General features: G+C 41.7%; 2 protein-coding genes across 2 annotated transcripts; both read right to left on the reverse strand.

The window, feature by feature from the left end:
• Nucleotides 1-207: 207 nt before the first annotated feature.
• snx22 (sorting nexin 22) lies at nt 208-6,468 on the reverse strand. Its single transcript, XM_058076573.2, has 7 exons — nt 6,195-6,468; nt 3,083-3,166; nt 2,893-2,997; nt 2,648-2,742; nt 2,492-2,524; nt 704-771; nt 208-636 (listed from the first exon to the last, which is right to left on the reverse strand). The coding sequence occupies exons 1-7, from the start codon at nt 6,261-6,263 to the stop codon at nt 515-517; spliced, it is 576 nt and encodes a 191-aa protein (XP_057932556.2). The 5' UTR covers nt 6,264-6,468; the 3' UTR covers nt 208-514.
• A 744-nt stretch (nt 6,469-7,212) lies between these two features.
• dnai4 (dynein axonemal intermediate chain 4) lies at nt 7,213-20,735 on the reverse strand. Its single transcript, XM_058076572.2, has 17 exons — nt 20,590-20,735; nt 20,333-20,495; nt 19,132-19,289; nt 18,914-19,017; nt 18,677-18,836; nt 18,294-18,433; nt 18,053-18,211; nt 15,621-15,803; nt 15,306-15,547; nt 15,123-15,203; nt 14,860-15,014; nt 14,614-14,774; nt 13,204-13,325; nt 13,028-13,126; nt 12,735-12,961; nt 9,201-9,354; nt 7,213-9,051 (listed from the first exon to the last, which is right to left on the reverse strand). The coding sequence occupies exons 1-17, from the start codon at nt 20,616-20,618 to the stop codon at nt 9,007-9,009; spliced, it is 2,382 nt and encodes a 793-aa protein (XP_057932555.2). The 5' UTR covers nt 20,619-20,735; the 3' UTR covers nt 7,213-9,006.
• Between the last annotated feature and the right edge of the window lie 800 nt (nt 20,736-21,535).

Below are 21,535 nucleotides of genomic sequence, written 5' to 3' on the forward strand. Positions count from 1 at the left end.
ACTTTTGCTGTGCTGGCAAATTACTGCTTCAAGTGCTGTTCAGCACCATTTGAAACCAGCTTCCCAGAGTTTATGGGAAAAAATACGACTCAATAATGACAAACAAAAAGTCTCACTGCTTTTCTCAGTGTAAACGCACAAACCAGATTTGGAAAACCAAAGAGTGCACTAGGTGATAAAAATTCATTTTTATTCATAAATCAGCGCCAAGTCTATGGAGTGTAAAAAAAAAGTATATTTTAAACAAAATGAGCAGTATTCAGGAGTCATTGTAGTACTCAGTGAGTATTTCCATTTAGGTAGGTCCTGTTTGCCTGCATTAGGGACTTTCAACATGAAAATCTGTTCAAAGTACTTTTCTAAAAGATGTTGCAGACTAATTAAAACAACTAAAAAGTAATCCATGAGGTCAAAGCATGACAAATTTATGGAAAACTTTTATAAAGTCCCCTTTGTCTTCTTCTCCCTTCCGTGGATTGTGATGGCTTTCAGGTCCATTGGTGGTTCTTCTCAGTCATCGACCTCCAGCCTTCCCAGCGGGGTCAGGCTTGGCAAGGGCGGGGGCCGTGAAACTGACACGGATGCCCCGTGGATAGAACCCTTGCAGGACTCCTGCTGCGACCACATCAGGGAGACCTGCAACAGACAGGTGCCGCTAGATGCCTGCTGCATGGACATGGACAGCCTGGCACCGGGGACCTACCTGATGTGCGATTGGCCACGTACGGATCCTGGAAGAATGCCATCACTCGCTGATGCGGCAACTGAAAACTGTGGAGACACTGACATTATTCACCTTATCAACACTGAAGTAAATCAGGAATATATATTAGTAACTTTTATATCAGCAACAGATCATGAACTTTAAAGGGGACCCGCTATGCTTTTCATACTTTTATGACCTTTAAATTTAGTTAGAATGTAGTATTCTTGTGTTAAACGATGCCAAAGTTTCAGATAATGAGGCTTGCGCATTTGGAAGTGAACCCTCAAAGTAGTTTGGGATGCTCAAAACGCTCAGTTTCAAAAGGCGTGGTAAAACTGTTTCTCTGTGACATCACAGAAGAGCTTCCTTTTATGTAAATTCTGTGCCCTCCCCCAAGCTCTGCTTCCCCCGCCCGACCCCAAGCGCTGTTCCACTGTTTACTTGCAAGCAATGCCGCGAAAGGGGACGGCACATTTCTTTACAATTCCTAAAGACGCCACCATCAGGCACAAGTGGTTGGAGTTCCTGATTCCCTGCTAGCAAAAGAAATGCATTTTAATCTGTCAATGACCAGAATGCAGCTGGATTAGCTGGCAAACTTGCTGAAGCCCTACGCCTTTCCAACGTTACTTGGTCCTGTGGCAAGGGCGAGAAGTAGGTAACGATGTATCAGTGTCCTAACTGTGTTTATTATGTAAGTCACAGAGCAAAAGCGCTTTTTTTACACACTGGTAGTCCCGCAAAACACAGTACATGTTACTGATGCTATTAAAAATAATTTAGTAATAGTAATTTACCTGAAACCAAGTAAATATAGAATACATCATTTACTGTAACTAACTAAATAATTGATAATTCAGTTATAAATAAGTAATAAGTCGATTTTAAGATTCTCTTACTGGTTTTTAAATGTCTTAACGGCCTTGCACCTTCTTATTTATCTGATCTGCTTTTACCATATCAACCCCCGCGGACCCTGCGGTCCTCCGGCACTGGCCTTTTAACAATACCAAAACCCAGAACTAAAACCCATGGTGAGGCAGCATTTAGCCACTATGGCCCCCACCTGTGGAACAGCCTGCCGGAGAGCCTCAGGACTGCAGAGACTGTTGATATTTTTTAAAAAAGATTATTTTTAAACTTTTCTTATGTTTTTATCTTTTTAGTCCTATTTTATGCTCTTAGTCTTTAGCTTTTAACTCCAGTGTTTCCTCAGGAGGGGTCATCCACACTGGGGGCTGTGTCGGGTCTGCTGAGGGTGTGCCATCCTTGGGTCCCTTCGACCCGGCCGGCTGGGGGTTCCTCCCTTTAATGTGGGGGTCCGCCCGTCTGTCGGAGTCCGGGGGCCCGGGTGCTGGTCCCCCAATGTCTAGTATGGAGGGTGGGAGGGAGGGGCTTTCTTTTGTTTCTTTGTTTTTCCTTTTAATTGTGGTAATTGTTTTAATTCTGTAAAGCACTTTGTGTTGCATGTCTTTGCAGGAAAAGTGCTATACAAATAAAATTGATTTGATTTGATTTAACTAGGCAATTTACCGATAACTAAGTTAATAAGTAATAGATAATTTAACTGTAAATAAGTAGATAATTTACCTTTAACTAAGCAAATAAGTGATTGATCATTTAGGTGCAAGCAGGTAAATTAGGAATAGATTACTTGTAGTTAAATAAATAAGTATTAGTAATTAGTAAGTAATTAAGTAATTAGTAATAAGTATTAGTAATAAGTATTATAACTTGTATGGAAGAGAGACTTGTAACAAAGTAAATAAGTCATAGATTACTTACCTGTTGTCCTGACTGTCCAGATCATCAAGTGATCTGAAATCAAAGCAATAAATTCATGAATAAATTATTGAAAATGTGAAGATAGCATGTCAAGTGCCTTATAATCAATCATGTTATGTGGTAAAAAAAAAAAATCAATAGATTGATTGGTCTTACTCCATGCTGCTGATCTTGTTGCCTGGGTGATAATGTTTGACATGGAGGAAGTCTAACAGCTCCTGCGGCACGTCTTCATAAGCGTAGATGATGTCCTGCACACATCATGTAACATTAGCTACCATGCATTGTTGTTGAAGACTACATTGCTCATTGCTCATATGCTGTATATTTCGTGATTCACGTGACATTTTTTCCCCATTTAGTTTTGAAATTAAAGTAAAACATGCACTCTCCGTGTTTACCTGGATGTAATCCTCCAGCTCCTGCCTCCTCTGCTCCAGAGGTTTGGTCCTCAGATGAGGATTTCTTTTACTGGGAAAATCAGGAGTCTGGATGATCTTCCTGAGCTGAAGACAACAATACAATTATTACGTAGATTCTGTTTAAAATGTATCGTATTTAAGTTTTTATTCTTCATTTTCAGGAACACACTTTTCTGTGCAGAGTCTGGAATTCGCTGCTTCTTCTGAGCACAAAATGTTTCCTCTCATTGAACAACACTTCAACTCGAAACACCTGAAAAAAAAGGAAGAGAAGCGATCATATTGTCAGAAAAAAAAGCAAAGTAGGAAAAACCCAATTCTGAATATAATAAGGAAAAACTTCTCAAAGTTAGGAAGAGTCAGGAAAACCTTGCTACAAAGTTGTAAATAAAATATTCTATGATTATTCCATCCAGCCATTATTCCAACTAATCCTCGCAGGGGTATGACTTCAGGTGAGAGGTGGGGTACACCCTGGACTGGTGGCCAGCCAATCACAGGGCACATATAGACAAACAACCATTCACACTCACATTCATACCTATGGACAATCACCAATTAACCTAGCATGTTTTTGGAATGTGGGAGGAAACCGGAGTACCCGGAGAAAACCCACGCATGCACGGGGAGAACATGCAAACTCCACACAGAGATGGCCGAGGGTGGAATTGAACCCTAGTCTCCTATCTGTGAGATCCGTGCGCTAACCACTCGACCGCCGTGCAGCCCGGCTGTTATTTTCTAAATGTGAAAACGCATGGTGCACAGTCATCAATACTGGTATAAATCATTCTCTTATCATTGAAATAATTAATGCTGGTATACCGGTTTAGGTGTTTATTTAGGTGTCATAAGAGCTGTCAATAAAAACAGGTTTTTAAGGTTTAAAGGGGACCTATTATGCACATTGTCATTGTAATTAATGAAGAGAAAAAAAGAGAGGACAGGATGACAATATTATATACAATATTTGTATGTATTAAAGGGGACCGATTATGCTCATTTTAGGCCTTTTGTATTGAGTTGTGGACTCCTATAGAGCAGCTACACACAATAACCCGCACACAAAGCATTCTAGATCTACCAGTATTACTTTGGATTTCATGCTTTGCGCGAAAACGGTCTGTTTTAATGTATTCCACCCGCGGCCCACCTCCAGGCTCGCCCACTCTGCTGTGGTTGGTTATACTCTAAGTGCTTCTGAGGTAGGAGTTGATAATGAACAGCGATGTATCTTTGTAAAATGTCCACTTTTAACATACAGCCATATGTGTTGGATCCCGAATCCGATCTGGAAATAGAGACTGGACAGTCTGAAGTTTCTCAAGAAAAGAGGTTACTTCAAGACGTCTCTTAATTGGGAATTAGCTTCAGCATTTTAGCGGCCACTGTGGCCACTAATTGTGTTGGGAAACGGCTATTATGAATGTTATGACTATTATGACTTACATAAAATGAACACAATTAGGTCACTGATGAATTGTTACTTACTGCTTGCTCCACAGGAAAACAGTCACAAAACAGTCCAGTGTGAAAAATTAACAAATTAAATTAATTTAATGAATTGACAAATTAAACTGCATTTCTTTTGCTGGTAGGGAATCAGGAACTCCAACCACTTGTGCCTGATGGTGGCGTCTTCAGGAATTGTAAACAAATGTGGCTTTCTGTTGCAAGTAAACAGACGAGCAGAGCTTGGGGGAGGGCAGAGCGATTATCTGCTTACAGACACGCCCATATAAGGAAGTCCACCCCTCTATGACATCACAATAGGGCAGTTTTACCACGCCTTTTGAAACAGAGCGTTTTCAGGGCTCACTTCCAAATGCGCAAACCTCATTATGTCAAACGTTGGCATCCTTTAACACAAGAATAAAACATTCGAACTACATTTATGGGTCAGAAAAGAAATATAGGTACAAAGCATAATAGGTACCCTTTAACACAGAGGTGTCAATATGATGACAAGGGCACTCTTGACATCACTGAGCACAGTGACTCCAAAAATCACAATCTTGTTTAAAATCAGAAAATGTATTGATTGCCAGGTTTTTATGTCATGTAGGTGTAAAATTATTAAATTAAATTATAAAATTATAGGTGTATGTAGCCAGTCGCTTAATTGCGCCAGCAGGGGCCGCTGTGGTTTGCCTGCAACACGTTTTGTCCCTTTGGCCCCTCTTGGTTGCCTTTCTCAATGAGTATCCCCCGTTTGTTGGCTGTCTGAACTTCAGTTTTGTTTCCTGTATGTGAAGGTAGGCAGCATGGCGGTTTTCTCTTGAGTAATGGTTTTATTTAGGCCTCATATGATTGATTTGTGTAAATCGTTTATTTGCTATCCTTTTATTATATTTTTGCAAAGTAATTTTTGTCTGTAATGTCGAGTAGTTTATTCGATTATTAACAGAGTTTTGTTTCCTGTATGTGAAGAGGGAATAAAGAGACTGTCAGCACCACAATCGCTCCCTGCTTCGTGGTCATCTCCGTTCGCCACACCTAATAAAAAAAACACAACGCAGAGCCACGGAGGTGCAGCAGCCACGCCACCGAGCGGAAAGGGTTACATGTATTTGGACATCAACTGCAAAGCAATAAAAGGGCCGCTGTATTTTTAAAAAATTGAACCTAGTGGCAACAAGTACAATAAAAACAGCGTCTTGAATCGAACCCGGGGGCAGAGTCTGCTTATGTGACATTGTAGGAATCAACAAGTCCTTGACCAGGGGCTTAGAGGAGCAGGATGAATGAATATTAAAATCACCAATAATTAAAAAACGGTCAAAGTTAAGAGCAATGTCGGCCATAAAATCTGCAAAGTCCTGAATTAAGTCATTTTTTTACTCTGCATCCACGCCTGACTACATCGAGTGCAAGGTCGAGTAATGTAATAAGGACGGATATCTCACCCATGTAAGATTACTGCTACCTAGCGGCCAGAATACTAATCACTTAAGATTCTATATATTTTGACTAACAATAGACCACAGTCTACTACGAAAATTCAATCATTCATTAATTTCTGAACAGCGGCAAAATGAACTGCGATATTTTGCCAGGGACGACTGTATTTTCAAACGCTCCGTGTTTTGCTGAGGTTCTTTGAACGCACCTCATGCCATGACACAACCTGAGAACACGCGCTGGCCTCGCCCCCACCGCCAGGTGCCCACTTTCCCTTTCCGTCTAATCCAAACAACAACAAAAGTAAGGAAACAAAACAAACTTGGACTTAACAAATTAAGTCCAAGACGACAAAAGCAGGAGTAAGAAGTTATTATTACCTTTTTGGACTTTCCTGCCTCGTCTACTTCCCTCTCCGTGGATGGAATTGTCACTTGGATCATTGGCATTCCTGTCGTCAGTCACCAGCATTAAAGCAGATGTTCGACTGTTCTAAAAACGACTTTTTAACGGTTTGGTGAGACTTTTTGGAAGAGCCGCAGCAGGTTGTCAATGTGTATCCAGGAAGTCAGAGCTCAACATGGAGGGTGTGACTGCAGCAGTCTGGACGCTTGGAGCTCAACCTTCACGCTAATTGGACAGCGAGAAACATCCGGGGCATTCCAGGTTTGAATGGACGTTCTTTAAAGTAGAGGACGAATACTACAGTATGTGGAACCACTCAAGAGTAGTGACGGTATCCCAGTTAACCAGGTCACAGTTGTGTATTTACTGAAGATTGTCACCTGCTGCTGCTCAGTAGGAACAGACGCTCAGAACAATATGTTTTCACTTTTTAGTCACCAAATACCGGGAAACTCTCTTATGACACCAGAAAAAAATGCTAGATTTGACGGTATTTTGCTTTTGAGAAAATCAGCTCCGAATTGGCTCCCAACGACACGAGCCAGTTGTTCATTTCCAAGAGCCGACTCTTAGAACCGATTCGTCCACGACCAACACATCACTGCTCAATAGAGGTTTTCACTTCCCAATGAAAAGACAATAACATTTGGCTCTGAAACGGGATGTATGTAGACATGACACTTTACAATGTGCACACACACTATTTCAAAGCTGCGTTTATATAACCAACAGGACAATTCATTTCGTTGAAACGTTGAAACATTAGCTAAAGACTCTCAACTTTAATAAACGTCTGGAAAACATGTCATTCTCAATATTAACTGTTGCACAAGTGGAAAATTAAAATAATCACTAAAGCAATGTGAAACATAATAAACTAATAACAAACACATTTTTTATCCCAATGTGGCCTGCAAGTCAAAATATTTGCTATAATCCTGTAAAGCAGGGGTCTCAAACTCAATTTACTTGGGGGCCACTGGGGCTAGGGTCTGGGTGAGACTGGGCCGCATCAGGTTTTCAAAAAAAAAAAACAAAAAAACGCATTTATTAAAAACAGAAAAATGAATAAACTTTGCTTTGGTTTTGATTTTCTACAAGAAAAGCTCTGATAAAACATTCCACTGTTCTCAAATATCTTAATTTTTATTTTTCTACACAAAATAAGATGAAAAATAAATAAACATATCAAGAATAAAGACAATCAATCAATCAGTAATAAATAAATATAATAATAATAATAAAACGGCAAATAATAAAAACTTAAGAAACCACATATAGTTGGTGGGTAGACAAATAATTTTTTTTCAGATTAAAATGAACAAAGCATTATTAGAGCCCTGTAGACATGACAAAACACGACTATAGTCACATTTATACTCTTTTTATTTACAACATATTGCGCAACTGCAGGGTCTTGAGACACATGCTAACTCACAAACTAGAGAGCTAGCGACCTAAACAGTAGCCTTCAAGTTATTTCCTTTAAACTTAAATAGCCAAAAACTTACCACTTCCACACGGATAGGGAGGATAACTTAACAGTTATTTAACCTTTAACATGAACATTAATCAAACGTAATAATTTTTTCTGGGTACATGATACCATACAGCATCCATAACATTACACTTTCATATCAAGGCGGGGGCCTCAAACTAGTGTCCTGCGGGCCACATTTGGCCCACGGGCCACGTGTTTGAGACCCCTGCTATAAAGCCAATGGCAATAGTGGTGAAAGGTAGCTGCTAGCACAATTAGCTAACATTAACACTGTTGTCAACCAACAGATGGACTCCATGTCCTGAAAATTGTTGGTCCAACTAAAATTTGACAAACTTTAAGTTGAAATTGAAGTGTAAAGTTTGGTTTATTTGCCATGCGTCAGGATGTGAAATAGTTTTGCAGAGGAATGCCAGGGTAAGTGTGCACACATAAACAAGTTTGTGATGAGTAGACATAGCAGCTGCCTTGGTCCTGAATGAAAGAAAGCGCTGTCATCCATGAATAATCACGTTAGCCTGCACATTCCTGTGCTGTGCACATGTTGGTTTCTCTCTTGTTTACCACCACAAACGTTTGCATTATGATACAGTAGCACAATAATAAACATGATGTTAAATTAGTACCTCAAAAAGTGAGCGTAAAGGCTGAATTTTTGTTCCAGATCTCAACAGACTAAAATTTGAATGGTTGTGCATAATGACTGAATGAATTATTATTCCCAATACTAAAACTCATGAATTCATTCATTTTGTACCGCTTTTCCTCACAAGGGTCGCGGGGGTGCTGGAGCCTATCCCAGCTGTCTTCGGGCGAGAGGAGGGGTACACCCTGGACTGGTCGCCAGCCAATCACAGGGCACATATAGACAAACAACCATTCACACTCACATTCATACCTATGGACAATTTGGAGTGGCCAATTAACCTAGCATGTTTTTGGAATGAGGGAGGAAACCGGAGTACCTGGAGAAAACCCACGCATGCACGGGGAGAACATGCAAACTCCACACAGCTGTGAGGTCTCTATAATTCCCTCCTAAGGCATGTGTGCAGCCATTAAGGTACAGTATATGTGTTTTGTATTGTTTTCTTTTCAGTCTCTTAGTGTCTTATTAGCCTTATTAGTCTTATTAGTTATTAGTCTTAGTTATTGTATATTTGTATTATATGACCTGTAACAATGATGGCCGAGGGTGGAATTGAACCCTGGTCTCCTACCTGTGCGGTCTGCGCGCTAACCACTTGCCCGCCCCCAATACTAAAATTAAAAATGTAAAACAATAACTAGGTGGAGTCACCAAAGTGAATGAAGTCTTCCAAATTTGGCACCTATATGTAGGAAAAATGGGGAAAATTATTTAAATTCATCATTTCACAATTCATCATTTATGAATACTGTAATTAAAAATAATCTGTTCAAGGGTCAAACTGTGGTTATACAGTTGGAACTACAATGCAGGCAATGCTGTTGGTGTTACCTTCTTGCCTGGCCCGACACTGAGGTTGTTCATCTTGTAGAACGTCACTTGTCCACTCGTGTCTCCGACCACAATGCAGTCTGTCAACCTGGCGAAAAGGATGGCGGTGATGCGGACGCCCTGTTCTGCCACTTGCACAATGATTGGGTCCAGCCTGAAGGGAGACAACAAGTCATATTTGTACTTGGGATTTTTACTCCAAACAACTGTAAATGTATAAAAAGTTTCATTCAAGTTTCACAATCATTGTTATTGTATCTTCTCAAGGGACAATACTAAATCAAATCAAATCAACTTTATTTGTATAGCACCTTTCCTGCAAAGACATGCAACACAAAGTGCTTTACAGAATTAAAACAATTACCACAATTAAAAGGAAAAAACAAAGAAACAAACGAAAGTCCCTCCTTCCCACCCTCCATACTAGACACACACACACACACACACAATCACACACAGTAGGGAGACATGGCATGGCCGTGCCATCGGGGGACCAGCACCCGGGCCCCCCCGACTCCGACAGACGGGCGGACCCCCACATTAAAGGGAGGAACCCCCAGTCGGCCGGGTCAAAGGGACCCAAGGACGGCACCCCCTCAGCAGACCCGACACAGCCCCCAGTGTGGAGGACCCCTCCTGAGGAAATACTGGAGTTAAAAGCTGAAGACTAAGAGCATAAAATAGGACTAAAAAGATAAAAACATAAGAAAAGTTAAAAAATAATTAGTTAAAAGTCTGATTAAAAAGGTGTGTCTTTAATCTGTTTTTTAAAAATATCAACAGTCTCCGCAGTCCTGAGGTTCTCCGGCAGGCTGTTCCACAGGTGGGGGCCATAGTGGCTAAATGCTGCCTCACCGTGGGTTTTTGTTCTACATAAATGAAACTTGGTTATTCTTTAGAGTAGTCTGTGTATAGCTTGTATAAAATGAGTCTACACAGTCATTATTGTTACATTATGTTGGAGTACATGTTCTTTCTCAATGAGCTCCCCAGTGCAGGCAGCACTCGTGCATCATACGTAGTTGACCGTAGGCAAGAAACCAGTATTTTGCTAGTTTTTAGACAATAATGGCTGTGTGTAGACTGACTTTTCGAACCACAAATCTATCAGAAGAGCTGCTTTATACTTGAAGAGCCTCTCTCTGCACTGCTCTCAAATCAAATTGATCAACTAGACTCTCAACAAGATCATCTTCAAGCTCGGGTTCAGAGGAACCTGTCTACCCCGATGGACCGTTCATCACATACATGATGGACACTTGGGGCAAGTGGAAGGTCATGTGCCTGGCGATTCTTCTTTCCGTGATGACGTCTACCTATTTGGAACCATGATAACAGGTCCGTTGCTGATTGGATTATGCGCTGCCCTTCACATGACAGACGCAGCGGTTCAACGCGCCCCCAACAGCTGTGTAACTGCCTCTCAGTCAGTGTATGCTGTCAGTTTTAAGTTCCCCCCTATTTTCATTTTTGGTTCCTATCAAGGTGTATACAAGTTAATAAGGTGGAAATGCTTTTCTGTAAAATCGTTGTTTCCACATGTGCATGTTTAATTGTTACACCAATAGAAATTAAATCCGGGCATCTAGTCCGGATGCCTCCCAGACGCCTCCCTGGTGAGGTGTTCCGGGCATACCCAGCCGGGAAAAGGCCCCAGGGCAGACCTAGGACAAGCTGGAGGGATTTTGTCTCACAGCTGGCCTGGGAACGCCTTGGTGTCCTCCCGGTGGAGCTGGAGGAGGTGGCCGGGGACCGGGAAGTCTGGGCTTCCCTACTAAGACTGCTGCCCCCGCGACCCAGACCCGGATAAGCGGAGGAAAATGGATGGATGGATAGAAATTAAGATCAGTTGTTGCCATTAGAGCTCAAAGACGAATAGGTGCTAAAGGATTGAAGATTCATTCATTCATTCATTTTCTACCGCTTTTTCCTCACAAGGGTCGCGGGGGGTGCCGGAGCCTGTCCCAGCTGTCTTCGGGCGAGAGGCGGGGTACACCCGGGACTGGTGGCCAGCCAATCACAGGGCACATATAGACAAACAACCATTCACACTCACATTCATACCTATGGACAATTTGGAGTGGCCAATTAACCTAGCATGTTTTTGGAATGTGGGAGGAAACCGGAGTACCCGGAGAAAACTCACGCATGCACAGGGAGAACATGCAAACTCCACACAGAGATGGCCGAGGGTGGAATTGAACCCTGGTCTCCTAGTTGTGAGGTCTCTATAATTCCCTCCTAAGGTGTGTGTGCAGCCATTAAGGTACTTAAGGTACTTTTGTATTGTTTTCTTTTCAGTCTCTTAGTGTCTTAGTTTAGTTATTAGCCTTATTAGTCTTATTAGTTATTAGTCTTAGTTATTGTATATTTGTATTATTCATTCATTCATTCATTCATTCATTCATTCATTCATTTTCTACCGCTTTTTCCTCACCAGGGTTATTTGTATTTTATTGTATTTTGTATCTTTTGTACCCTTTTAGTTCTGACGTTGGTTTTGTAATAAATCCATCAGTAAAAGACAAGAACTGGTAGCTGTCTGATCGTTACAAGCTGCTCATCATGATTGATATGATGGACTGTTAACAAGGAAAACATCTTGGAGAAGCTTTTGGCTTTCCAAAGGCAGATGGTTGGATTGAGAGACCAGAACGGACAAACAGAACAGTCTATTTGAGTCTATTTGAATACAACTATTCGCACAAACTCAAACAATCTAATCTGCATTTCAGCTCCCCCCCTCGGTGCCGACCTAGCCAAGGTCAACAACAACTCCTCCAAGAGATTGCTGCAGTGGGGCGCTCTTACCCTCCTTGTCATTCTCTCAGTGACACCTGTTGTTTGTTGTCTATGTCTGGGCTCGCTCGCTGGCGGATGTCTCTATGGGAACGGCTGTGTTATCGCAATGACACCCTGCAGACTAAGGCTCCACGATTGGGCAATCGTGAACTTCTTCAGGCCTACACATACATGCATCCAAGAACACTCATGCACATAGGCACACACATCCCCATGACTTCCTGCCACCGCTCTTAGTGTTATTATACAGTGGTTAACTTCTTTTTACACTTGTAAGACCGTTAAGAATGTTCTAATGAATCACAGCCTCAAAGTGCTGACAACACGAGCACACGGCAAGAAGAGCTGCAAATTGATTCCTCTAAAGCGGGGGTTTCAACACGTGGCCCCTTGATATGTTTATTTATTTTTCATCTTATTTTGTGTATAAAAATATTTAATATTTATTTAATATTTAATATTTAAGATATTTGAGAACAGTGGAATGTTTTATCAGAGCTTTTCTTGTAGAAAATCGGAACCAAAGCACTGAAAAAGTTTGTTTATTTTTCTGTTTTTAATAAATGCGTTTTTTTGGGGGGGGGAACCTGATGCGGCCCAGCCTTGCCCAGACCCAAGCTCCAGTGGCCCCCAGGTAAATTGAGTTGTATGTCCAAGTATGTCCAAGTGTACTTTCTACAGTATTGTCACTTGACAAGCTATACTGCTCTAAACATGCTTGCTGATACTTACAGAGATTCATTCAGGTCCCAGATCTCCAGCTGTTCCTCGCTGATGGAAGCAAACACTGAGGGCCAAAGAGGGGACCACTTGACAGACAAGACAGGAGTCTGGATGGAGCTGAAGCTCTTCACAGGGGTCGGATAGCCCTCCTTCCACAGGTGGATGGTCCAGTCCGAGGAGCAGCTCAAGAACAAGTCAGGACTAAACGGGGACCATTCGATGTGGTTTACGTGACACTGGGGGTGATGAGGAGGAGGCGTCAACATTCACATAGTCAACATAGTCCTGGATGCTGGACTTACTAGGTGCTTCTGATAAAGGGTCAGATAGTGATGATGGTTGGAGACGGAGCACTTGTGAATGACGCCCTCAGACGTGCCGGCCAAGTAGATACTAGGATCCTGACAGATATCATTACATCTTTTTATTCCACATAAAATTATTAACAACATTCCTGTGTGTTGCAGCTTTAACTTACCGTGGGCTGAAAAGCCACACAAAGACCAGGTGTTGCTGTGGAAACCAGAATATCCTCTTTCTTTGTTTTGCTTGTGTCTGCCTTTTTGAAGCCATCTTGGATTCTCCTCAGCTCCAGCATATCTGGGATGATTGACACAACACAACATTGCAATATACTTGTGAATACATAAACATATGGTCAAAGAGAGCTGAGTTTTTTTTCGCCACTTTCTCATTCACTCCAAAGCAGGAGTCTCAAACACGCGGCCCGTGGGCCAAATGAGGCCCGCAGGACACTAGTTTGAGGCTCCCGCCTTGATATGAAAGTTTAATGTCAGTGCGGCCCGCGCAAGTTTGATATGGATGCTGTATGGTATCATGTACCCAGAAAAAATTATTACGTTTGATTAATGTTCATGTTAAAGGTTAAATAACTGTTAATAGTTATCCTCCCTATCCGTGTGGAAATGGTAAGTTTTTGGCTATTTAAGTTTAAAGGAAATAACTTGAAGGCTACCGTTTAGGTCGCTAGCTCTCTAGTTTGCGAGTTAGCATGTGTCTCAAGACCCTGCAGTTGCGCAATATGTTGTAAATAAAAAGAGTATAAATGTGACTATAGTCGTGTTTTGTCATGTCTACAGGGCTCTAATAATGCTTTGTTCATTTTAATCTGAAAAAAATTATTTGTCTACCCACCAACTATATGTGGTTTCTTAAGTTTTTATTATTTGCCATTTTATTATTATTATTATTACTATATTTATTTATTACTGATTGATTGATTTTCTTTATTCTTGATTTGTTTATTTATTTTGTTTATTTATTTTTCATCTTATTTTGTGCAGAAAAATAAAAATTAAGATATTTGAGAACAGTGGAATGTTTTATCAGAGCTTTTATTGTAGAAAATCGGAACCAAAGCACTGAAAAAGTTTGTATATTTTTTATGTTTTATGTTTATGTTAAATAACAGCCGGGCTGCATGGCGGTCGAGTGGCTAGCGCGCTGACCTCACAACTAGGAGACCAAGGTTCAATTCCACCCTCGGCTATCTCTGCGTGGAATTTGCGTGTTCTCCCCGTGCATGCGTGGGTTTTCTCCAGGTACTCAGGTTACCTCCCACATTCCACATTCCAAAAACATGCTAGGTTAATTGACGCCTCCAAATTGTCCATAGGTATGAATGTGAGTGTGAATGGTTGTTTGTCTATATGTGCCCTGTGATTGGCTGGCCACCAGTCCAGGGTGTACCCCGCCTCTTGCCCCAAGACAGCTCGGATAGGCTCCAGCACCCCCCGCGACCCTCGTGAGGAAAAGCGGTAGAAAATGAATGAATGAATGAAAATAACAGCCCCCTAATTTACAGCCATTTTGGATGTACACACATAACAATAATTTTTTACATATGTAAGTATATATTTCACTGTACCTATGCCCTCCAGGCCACTGCTCATCAAGAGCCACTTGATGATGTGACCGTCCTCCGACACAGACACCATGGACTCCACTGTGTCCTCTTCAGACAATCTCATCTCCTGTCGGGCCCAGGTGATGTACCACACGGGGTGGACGTGCTTTTTGTTGCAGTCCCTTCAAAACAGAATATAATATGCTAATATTATATCTCTCTGATTCTTCTCCAAGTGCACGTCTCTTCTGATGGACGCAGCCTCACCTGCTGCTAGCAAGGTAGGTGTACTGGTCTTTACTGCGCACGCTGAGGATGGCGACGGTTCCATCGTGCATCCCCACTGCCAGCTTGTCAGGATTGCCGGTGGAGAAGTCCAATGCCGTGACGCTACTGTGAGTGTGGTAAAGACGCTCCGGCCACTGTACACAACACAATTTTTTTTTATTGAGTACAACTGCTAAATTACCTACCATGGGTTCAACGTTGCGAGTGCCAGCAATTTGATAAAGAATAAACTATACTAATACCACAAGGTTCTTTATGGACCAGCAGCAGATCAGGCCTGTTTTCCAATAGTTGAAGTCACCATAGCCCACGGCCAACAGGTCCTGACAAGGCGATAATGCACATGCATCCGTTTATGTGGAGACAACATCTCAGTGGCCACTATATTAGGTACACAACAAGAAGTTGAATGGTTTTCTACTTACGGGGTTGTGTTTGTTCCAGGCCATGCTGGTAATGTTCCGTCCTTTGGTGAGCTCACAGCAAAAAGTCCACAGATGTTCCAGAGCTGGTCCTTTCGGCTCTTCCTCCTTTTCCTCCTTCTCCTCCTCTTCCTTCTCAATCACCACCTCTTCTTGTTCCTCCTCCAACTGTTTTTCCTCTCTGTCCTCGTCCTCGTCCTCCTCTGGGTTCTCCTTACAGTCAGGTTGTGTCACGAAGTAGGGATCTTAACACAATTTGCTGGTCATTACGCTGAATTGTATGAAAAGCATTCATTCACGTGTGCTGCTGGGTGTCACTTTGTATGTCGTCCAGTTGTCTGTAAGCTGCCAGTTTGGGCTGAAAGATGTTGGCCGCGATGCACCGCTCCATGACGAACAGTTTGCGCTGGAAGGTCTCGGACTGCAGGATCACCTGAGGGTCCAGATCCTCGCTCAAAGCGTTGCCTTGTGTTATGGCAAATAGGGAGCTTCTGGTGCTGGCTGAGCAGGAACAGGATGAACAAAACGGTAAAACACAAGACGGATATTTCTCAGTCACTTAATGTACCCCATTTCCTCAAATAATGGCTTTCATGCTAGCGGATGCCATACCTCAATAACAGTATGAGGTGGCTATAATGTCATATAATATGACTGATACCGTCATGTGTCATGGTGGTCATCTTTAGCACAGGTATTATGGAAATGTTATATACTAATAATGAGTATTTTGTAGGTTGATTAACTTTAAAGTGCTATCTTACGAGGGGGTGCTGGAGCCTATCCCAGCTGTCTTTGGGCGAGAGGATGGAACTGCAATAATTCCTCATTTATGAAGGCTAATTGATTCCAGACCCGATCTTAATAAGTACATTTCTACATGGAATATTTAGGTAGTTACAGTGCATCCGGAAAGTATTCACAGCGCTTCACTTTTTCTACATTTTGTCATGTTACAGCCTCATTCCAAACTGAATTAAATTAATCTCTTACCTCAAAATTGTACACAAAATACTCCATTATGACAATGTGAAAAAAGGTTTTTTTGACATGTTTTGAATTTATTAAAAATAGAAAACAAAAAAATCACATTTACATAAGTATTCACAGCCTTTGCCATGAAGCTCAAAATTGAGCTCAGGTGCATCTTTTTTCCACTGATCATCCTTGAGATCTTTCTACAGCTTAATTGGAGTCCACCTGCAGTAAATTCAGTTGATTGGACATGATTTGGAAATATAATAACTGTCTATATAAGGTCCCACAGTTGACTGTGCATGTCAGAGCACAAAAACCAAGCATGAAGTCAAAAGAACTGTCTGTAGACCTGCGAGACAGGATTGTCTTGAGGCACAAATTTGGGGAAGGATACAGAAAAATTTCTGCTGCTTTGAAGGTCCCAATGAGCACCGTGGCCTCCATTATTCGTAAATGGAAGACGTTTGGAACCACCAGGACTCTTCCTAGAGCTGGACGGCCTTCTAAACTGAGCGATCGGGGAAGAAGGGCCTAAGTCAGGGAGGTGACCAAGGCCCCGATGGTCACTCTGTCAGAGCTCCAGCGTTCCTCTGTGGAGAGAGGAGAGCCTTCCAGAAGGACAACCATCTCTGCAGCAATCCACCAATCAGGCCTGTATGGTAGAGTGGCCAGACGAAAGCCACTCCTTAGTAAAAGGAACATGGCAGCCCGTCTGGAATTTGCCAAAAAGCACCTGAATGACTCTCAGACCATGAGAAACAAAATTCTTTGGTCTGATGCGACAAAGATTGAACTCTTTGGTGTGAATGCCAGGCGCCATGTTTGGAGGAAACCAGGCACTGCTCATCACCAGGCCAATACCATCCCTACAGTGAAGCATGGTGGTGGCAGCATCATGCTGTGGGGATGTTTTTCAGCAGCAGGAACTGGCAGACTAGTCAGGATAGAAGGAAAATGAATGCAGCAATATATAGAGATATCCTGGATGAAAATATTGCTGCATTCATTTTTCCTTCTATCCTGACTAGTCGAATAATGGAGGCCACTGTGCTCATTGGGACCTTCAAAGCAGCAGAAATGTTTCTGTATCCTTCCCCAAATTTGTGCCTCAAGACAATCCTGTCTCGCAGGTCTACCGACAGTTCTTTTGACTTCATGCTTGGTGTTTGTGCTCTGACATGCACAGTCAACTGTGGGACCTTATATAGACAGTTATTATATTTCCAAATCATGTCCAATCAACTGAATTTACTGCAGGTGGACTCCAATTAAGCTGTAGAAAGATCTCAAGGATGATCAGTGGAAAAAAGATGCACCTGAGCTCAATTTTGAGCTTCATGGCAAAGGCTGTGAATACTTATGTAAATGTGATTTTTTTGTTTTCTATTTTTAATAAATTCAAAACATGTCAAAAAAACCTTTTTTCACATTGTCATAATGGAGTATTTTGTGTAGAATTTTGAGGTAAGAGATTAATTTAATTCAGTTTGGAATGAGGCTGTAACATGACAAAATGTAGAAAAAGTGAAGCGCTGTGAATACTTTCCGGATGCACTGTAGAGCATAGAAAATTTGTTTAAGACCTTCTGGATATAGATGTGTTTTAACATTATTAGAGTCCTCTACACATGAAATAGCACCCCTACAGTCACCTTTACACTCTATTACCCAACAGTAAGTAGAAATAATAATAGGAAATAAGCCATTTATATGTGGTCTAGTGCCCAGTGCTAGAAGAACAGATACATAGCCTATGTCGCTATCATTATTACCAGTGCATGCTGTGCTGACGCTGCTGTAGCTCTCCCCTGCCCGACCTTCTTGACCTTTTCTGACCCCTATGGTACTGTTAGCAGCATCAGCGGCCTTTTCCATTTTAGGAGCATCGCATTGGAATGAGTCAAAGATCTCCCAAATGGTGGCCATGGTACCTGCCAAAGAATTGGACTTAAATACACCGAGTGGACAGAAAGCATGGATTTAACCATGTGGCTGCTGCAAATATTTATTTACCTTCATCATGCATAATAATCTTTTCACTTTGGATTTTTTTGTGTTTAGACGCTCCTACGAATGTCTGCACAGCTCGATCGACGTATTTGTCGTTGCCCATTTTGTTTTTGCACAGCTCGGCGTATAGAATGTTACTCTCCCTGGATGATACACAGTTTGTTAGAGGGTTAGTGTGTGTTAGGATTCTATTATCATGAAATTATATGTTGTTTCTTGTAATATTGTCACATTTTTCTAATCATAGTACTCATTATTACAACTTATTGTCCTCACACTCCATTGTAGAACACACTCTATATCATGTATGACAATAGTGGCAGACAGGCGTATGACTGGTATAACATATATTATAATTAAAGCATAATTGAAGCATAATTACTGACTTAATAGCCTGTGCGTTGTCAGCCTCCTCTGACACGCAGGTGCTGGGCAGATCCAGAAGTGTGATGGTGCCTGTCTCAGCCAGGTAGATGTTTACCATCTCATCCGAAGCTATCTCCTCTGGCACGTGTTGACTGACAGTGACCGCTTGCCTCTTTGCCTCTGGAAGCGAGACAAAAAAAATAACAATATATAGTACTTTCGATAGCGGTCGATGCTCGTTTTGAAGAAACAACAACCAGGCAGCGGGATGTTGTTCAACTTAAAAGCGCCCTCTTCACTGTGGGTGGTCAGTGTGGTCCTGGTGGACACGCTGGGGGGTCTGCTGCTCCACATAAATGACCTGGAAAACAAAAACAACTTGAACAACAACAACTTTTATATAGCTTTTATGGGATACTTATGATAGGAAAGGAAAGGCTAATTATCAAATTATTTTTGTTTTTGTTTTTATTACCCAGAGGAGGGGACATTGGAGAATGAGGACGATTTTGACGCATCCCATTTGGAGAAGACGTCATCGAAAATGAATCTGGTTGGTTTGGCATGTGGGTCCTTGGGCTCAGGCTGGTGGAGAGGCCGAGGTGTGACATCGTGACCATCCTCATCCAGCACCTGCCAAGAGGAGAAAAAACACACAAAATCAACCCTGACAGTAGTTGGTGTATTCTTACACTTGAATGAATGATTTTCAACCTCTTATGGAAGAAACTATGTTGTTTTATTGATTCTAGCAATTACCAAATGCGATATATCCATTACATCGTTAGGTATAGCCTAAGCAAAACACATCCATTTTCAATGCCGCTTATCCTCACCAGGTTGCATGCTGGAGCCCACCCCAGCTGACACCCCGGACTGGTCACCAGCCAATCACAGGGCACATATAGACAAACAATCAAAATACACTTCTGCTTATAGCCTCTGGATTGTGTTTTGCCCTTAAATGTTCTAACTGTACAACATTGATATTCATTAAGTATAAACATTCATTCATTTTCTACTGCTTATCCTCACGAGGGTCATGGCCGTGCTGGAGCCTATCCCAGCTGTCTTTGGGCGAGAGGCGGGGTACACCCTGGACTGGTGGCCAGCCAATCACAGGGCACATATATAGACAAACAACCATTCACACTCACATTCATACCTATGGACAATTGGGAGTGGCCAATTAACCGAGCATGTTTTTGGAATGTGGGAGGAAACTGGAAGTACCTGGGGAAAAACATGCTGGAATCGAACTCGGGTCTCCTAGCTGTGAGGCCTGAACATTAACATGAAACATGAAAACTATTCATTTGCAGGCGCCTTGCCGTGTACTGTAGTGTAAAACAGCGACACTTGCTGGTTACTTCATTATGTACACTTGCACAGGCTGGTAACATCCAATACAAGGGGGTGATTTTAATATTGTACCCGTTTTAAGTAAATATAATTAGTATATTATTGATGCAAAATATGAGCAACGGTTTTTGGTGTGCAAACTATTAATAATATTGTTAAATTCAAATGCCAGTATGACAGTTTTAAGGAGCTAATAAACAGTTTTTATTATCTTTATAAAAGCCAAACTATTAATACAGACCTTGCATCGGCTACCATGAGACGCATGAGTGCACGTGACCCTATTGTTGAGCCCAGTTAGTTATTGAAGTTACCCGGATGGTTTTCTTTTGAATGGCGCTCCTGCCCATATTTCTACTGTCCGACATCATCAGGGAAGCTTTTCGGCTTTGGAACCCCGTGAAGCTCCCTGTGTATCTGGAACTCTGGAAGACTCGGTGCATGCCTGAAGTTGACTTCTTCATCGCTCGGGAGGAGCTACCAGAAAAAACAACATAACATTAGAGTCAGGTTAGCATAGCATTAGCCGTAAGTTCGTTTAGTATTGTCAAGACATAAATGCACGACATACGCGGTTAGTGTAGAGCTGTTTTTCCTCATCTTTCCTCTCTTTCTCTATTTTAAATAAAAATATAATACAGCTTTGAACCGGGTGGTCTTGGAAATTGACTGCCTTGTATATGTTATATGGATAGAACACGTTTGTTACTCTTGTTGCCACGACAACAGACACTTGAAAGGACATTAGGAAGTAGAAGCTACACATTAGCAAAAGTAGTTTTCACGTTTTCTCTAAATGATTAGCCAGCCACAAAAGTTTAGTGTGAAATATGAGCAATTGCATACATTCATATTGAATTGACTTCATTCATGTCAATCCCCAAGGAAGAGCATTGACCAATTGTCCTGCTTTTATAGGCAATGTTATCTGACTCTACAGGGGGGGTAATGGGGGTGGGCTAAATAAATGGCTACCCCCCATATCAAAAAGCATGTGCATTTAATTCAGGAAGATCTAGTCACCAATGCAATTCCAACTGCATATGTAAGATATTTTTTATGACACTCTTGTTTCCACAGTTAGATGACAAACAGTGCTTTTTATTTTGAAGGCCGGTAGTGTGTCCTGTGTGTGTTGAGAATGTCTGTACGGGGTTGGGTACAAGAATAAACTCAGAACCTGCATGTCATCATTGGGCATTCTAAAACACTCCTTGCATTAAAGCGGTGAAGATATCCAGCCTGAGTCACGCACGCAACCACACTAGCATGCTAAACTAAACCAACCCTGCTTGCTTCCATTCACACTAATTGGTTATTGAGCAGGGTATTAAGTGTCATTGGAAACAAATCTGCAGTGTTGTGCATGTTCATAGTTCAAAGTTGCGTCAATTTACACAGTACAAATATGAATAGTTCACATATATTTCAACATTCAAAAGCCCCCCCGCGGGTAAAATGTGGGCAGTGGACAATAACATGCTGTTGCAGCAGGGGTGCAAATATTTCTCATCGGG

This window comes from Doryrhamphus excisus, linkage group LG1 (genome assembly GCF_037039965.1).
Source record: "Doryrhamphus excisus strain RoL-2023G ecotype Guam linkage group LG1, RoL_Dexc_Guam_v1.1, whole genome shotgun sequence".
Lineage (NCBI taxonomy): Eukaryota > Metazoa > Chordata > Actinopteri > Syngnathiformes > Syngnathidae > Doryrhamphus > Doryrhamphus excisus.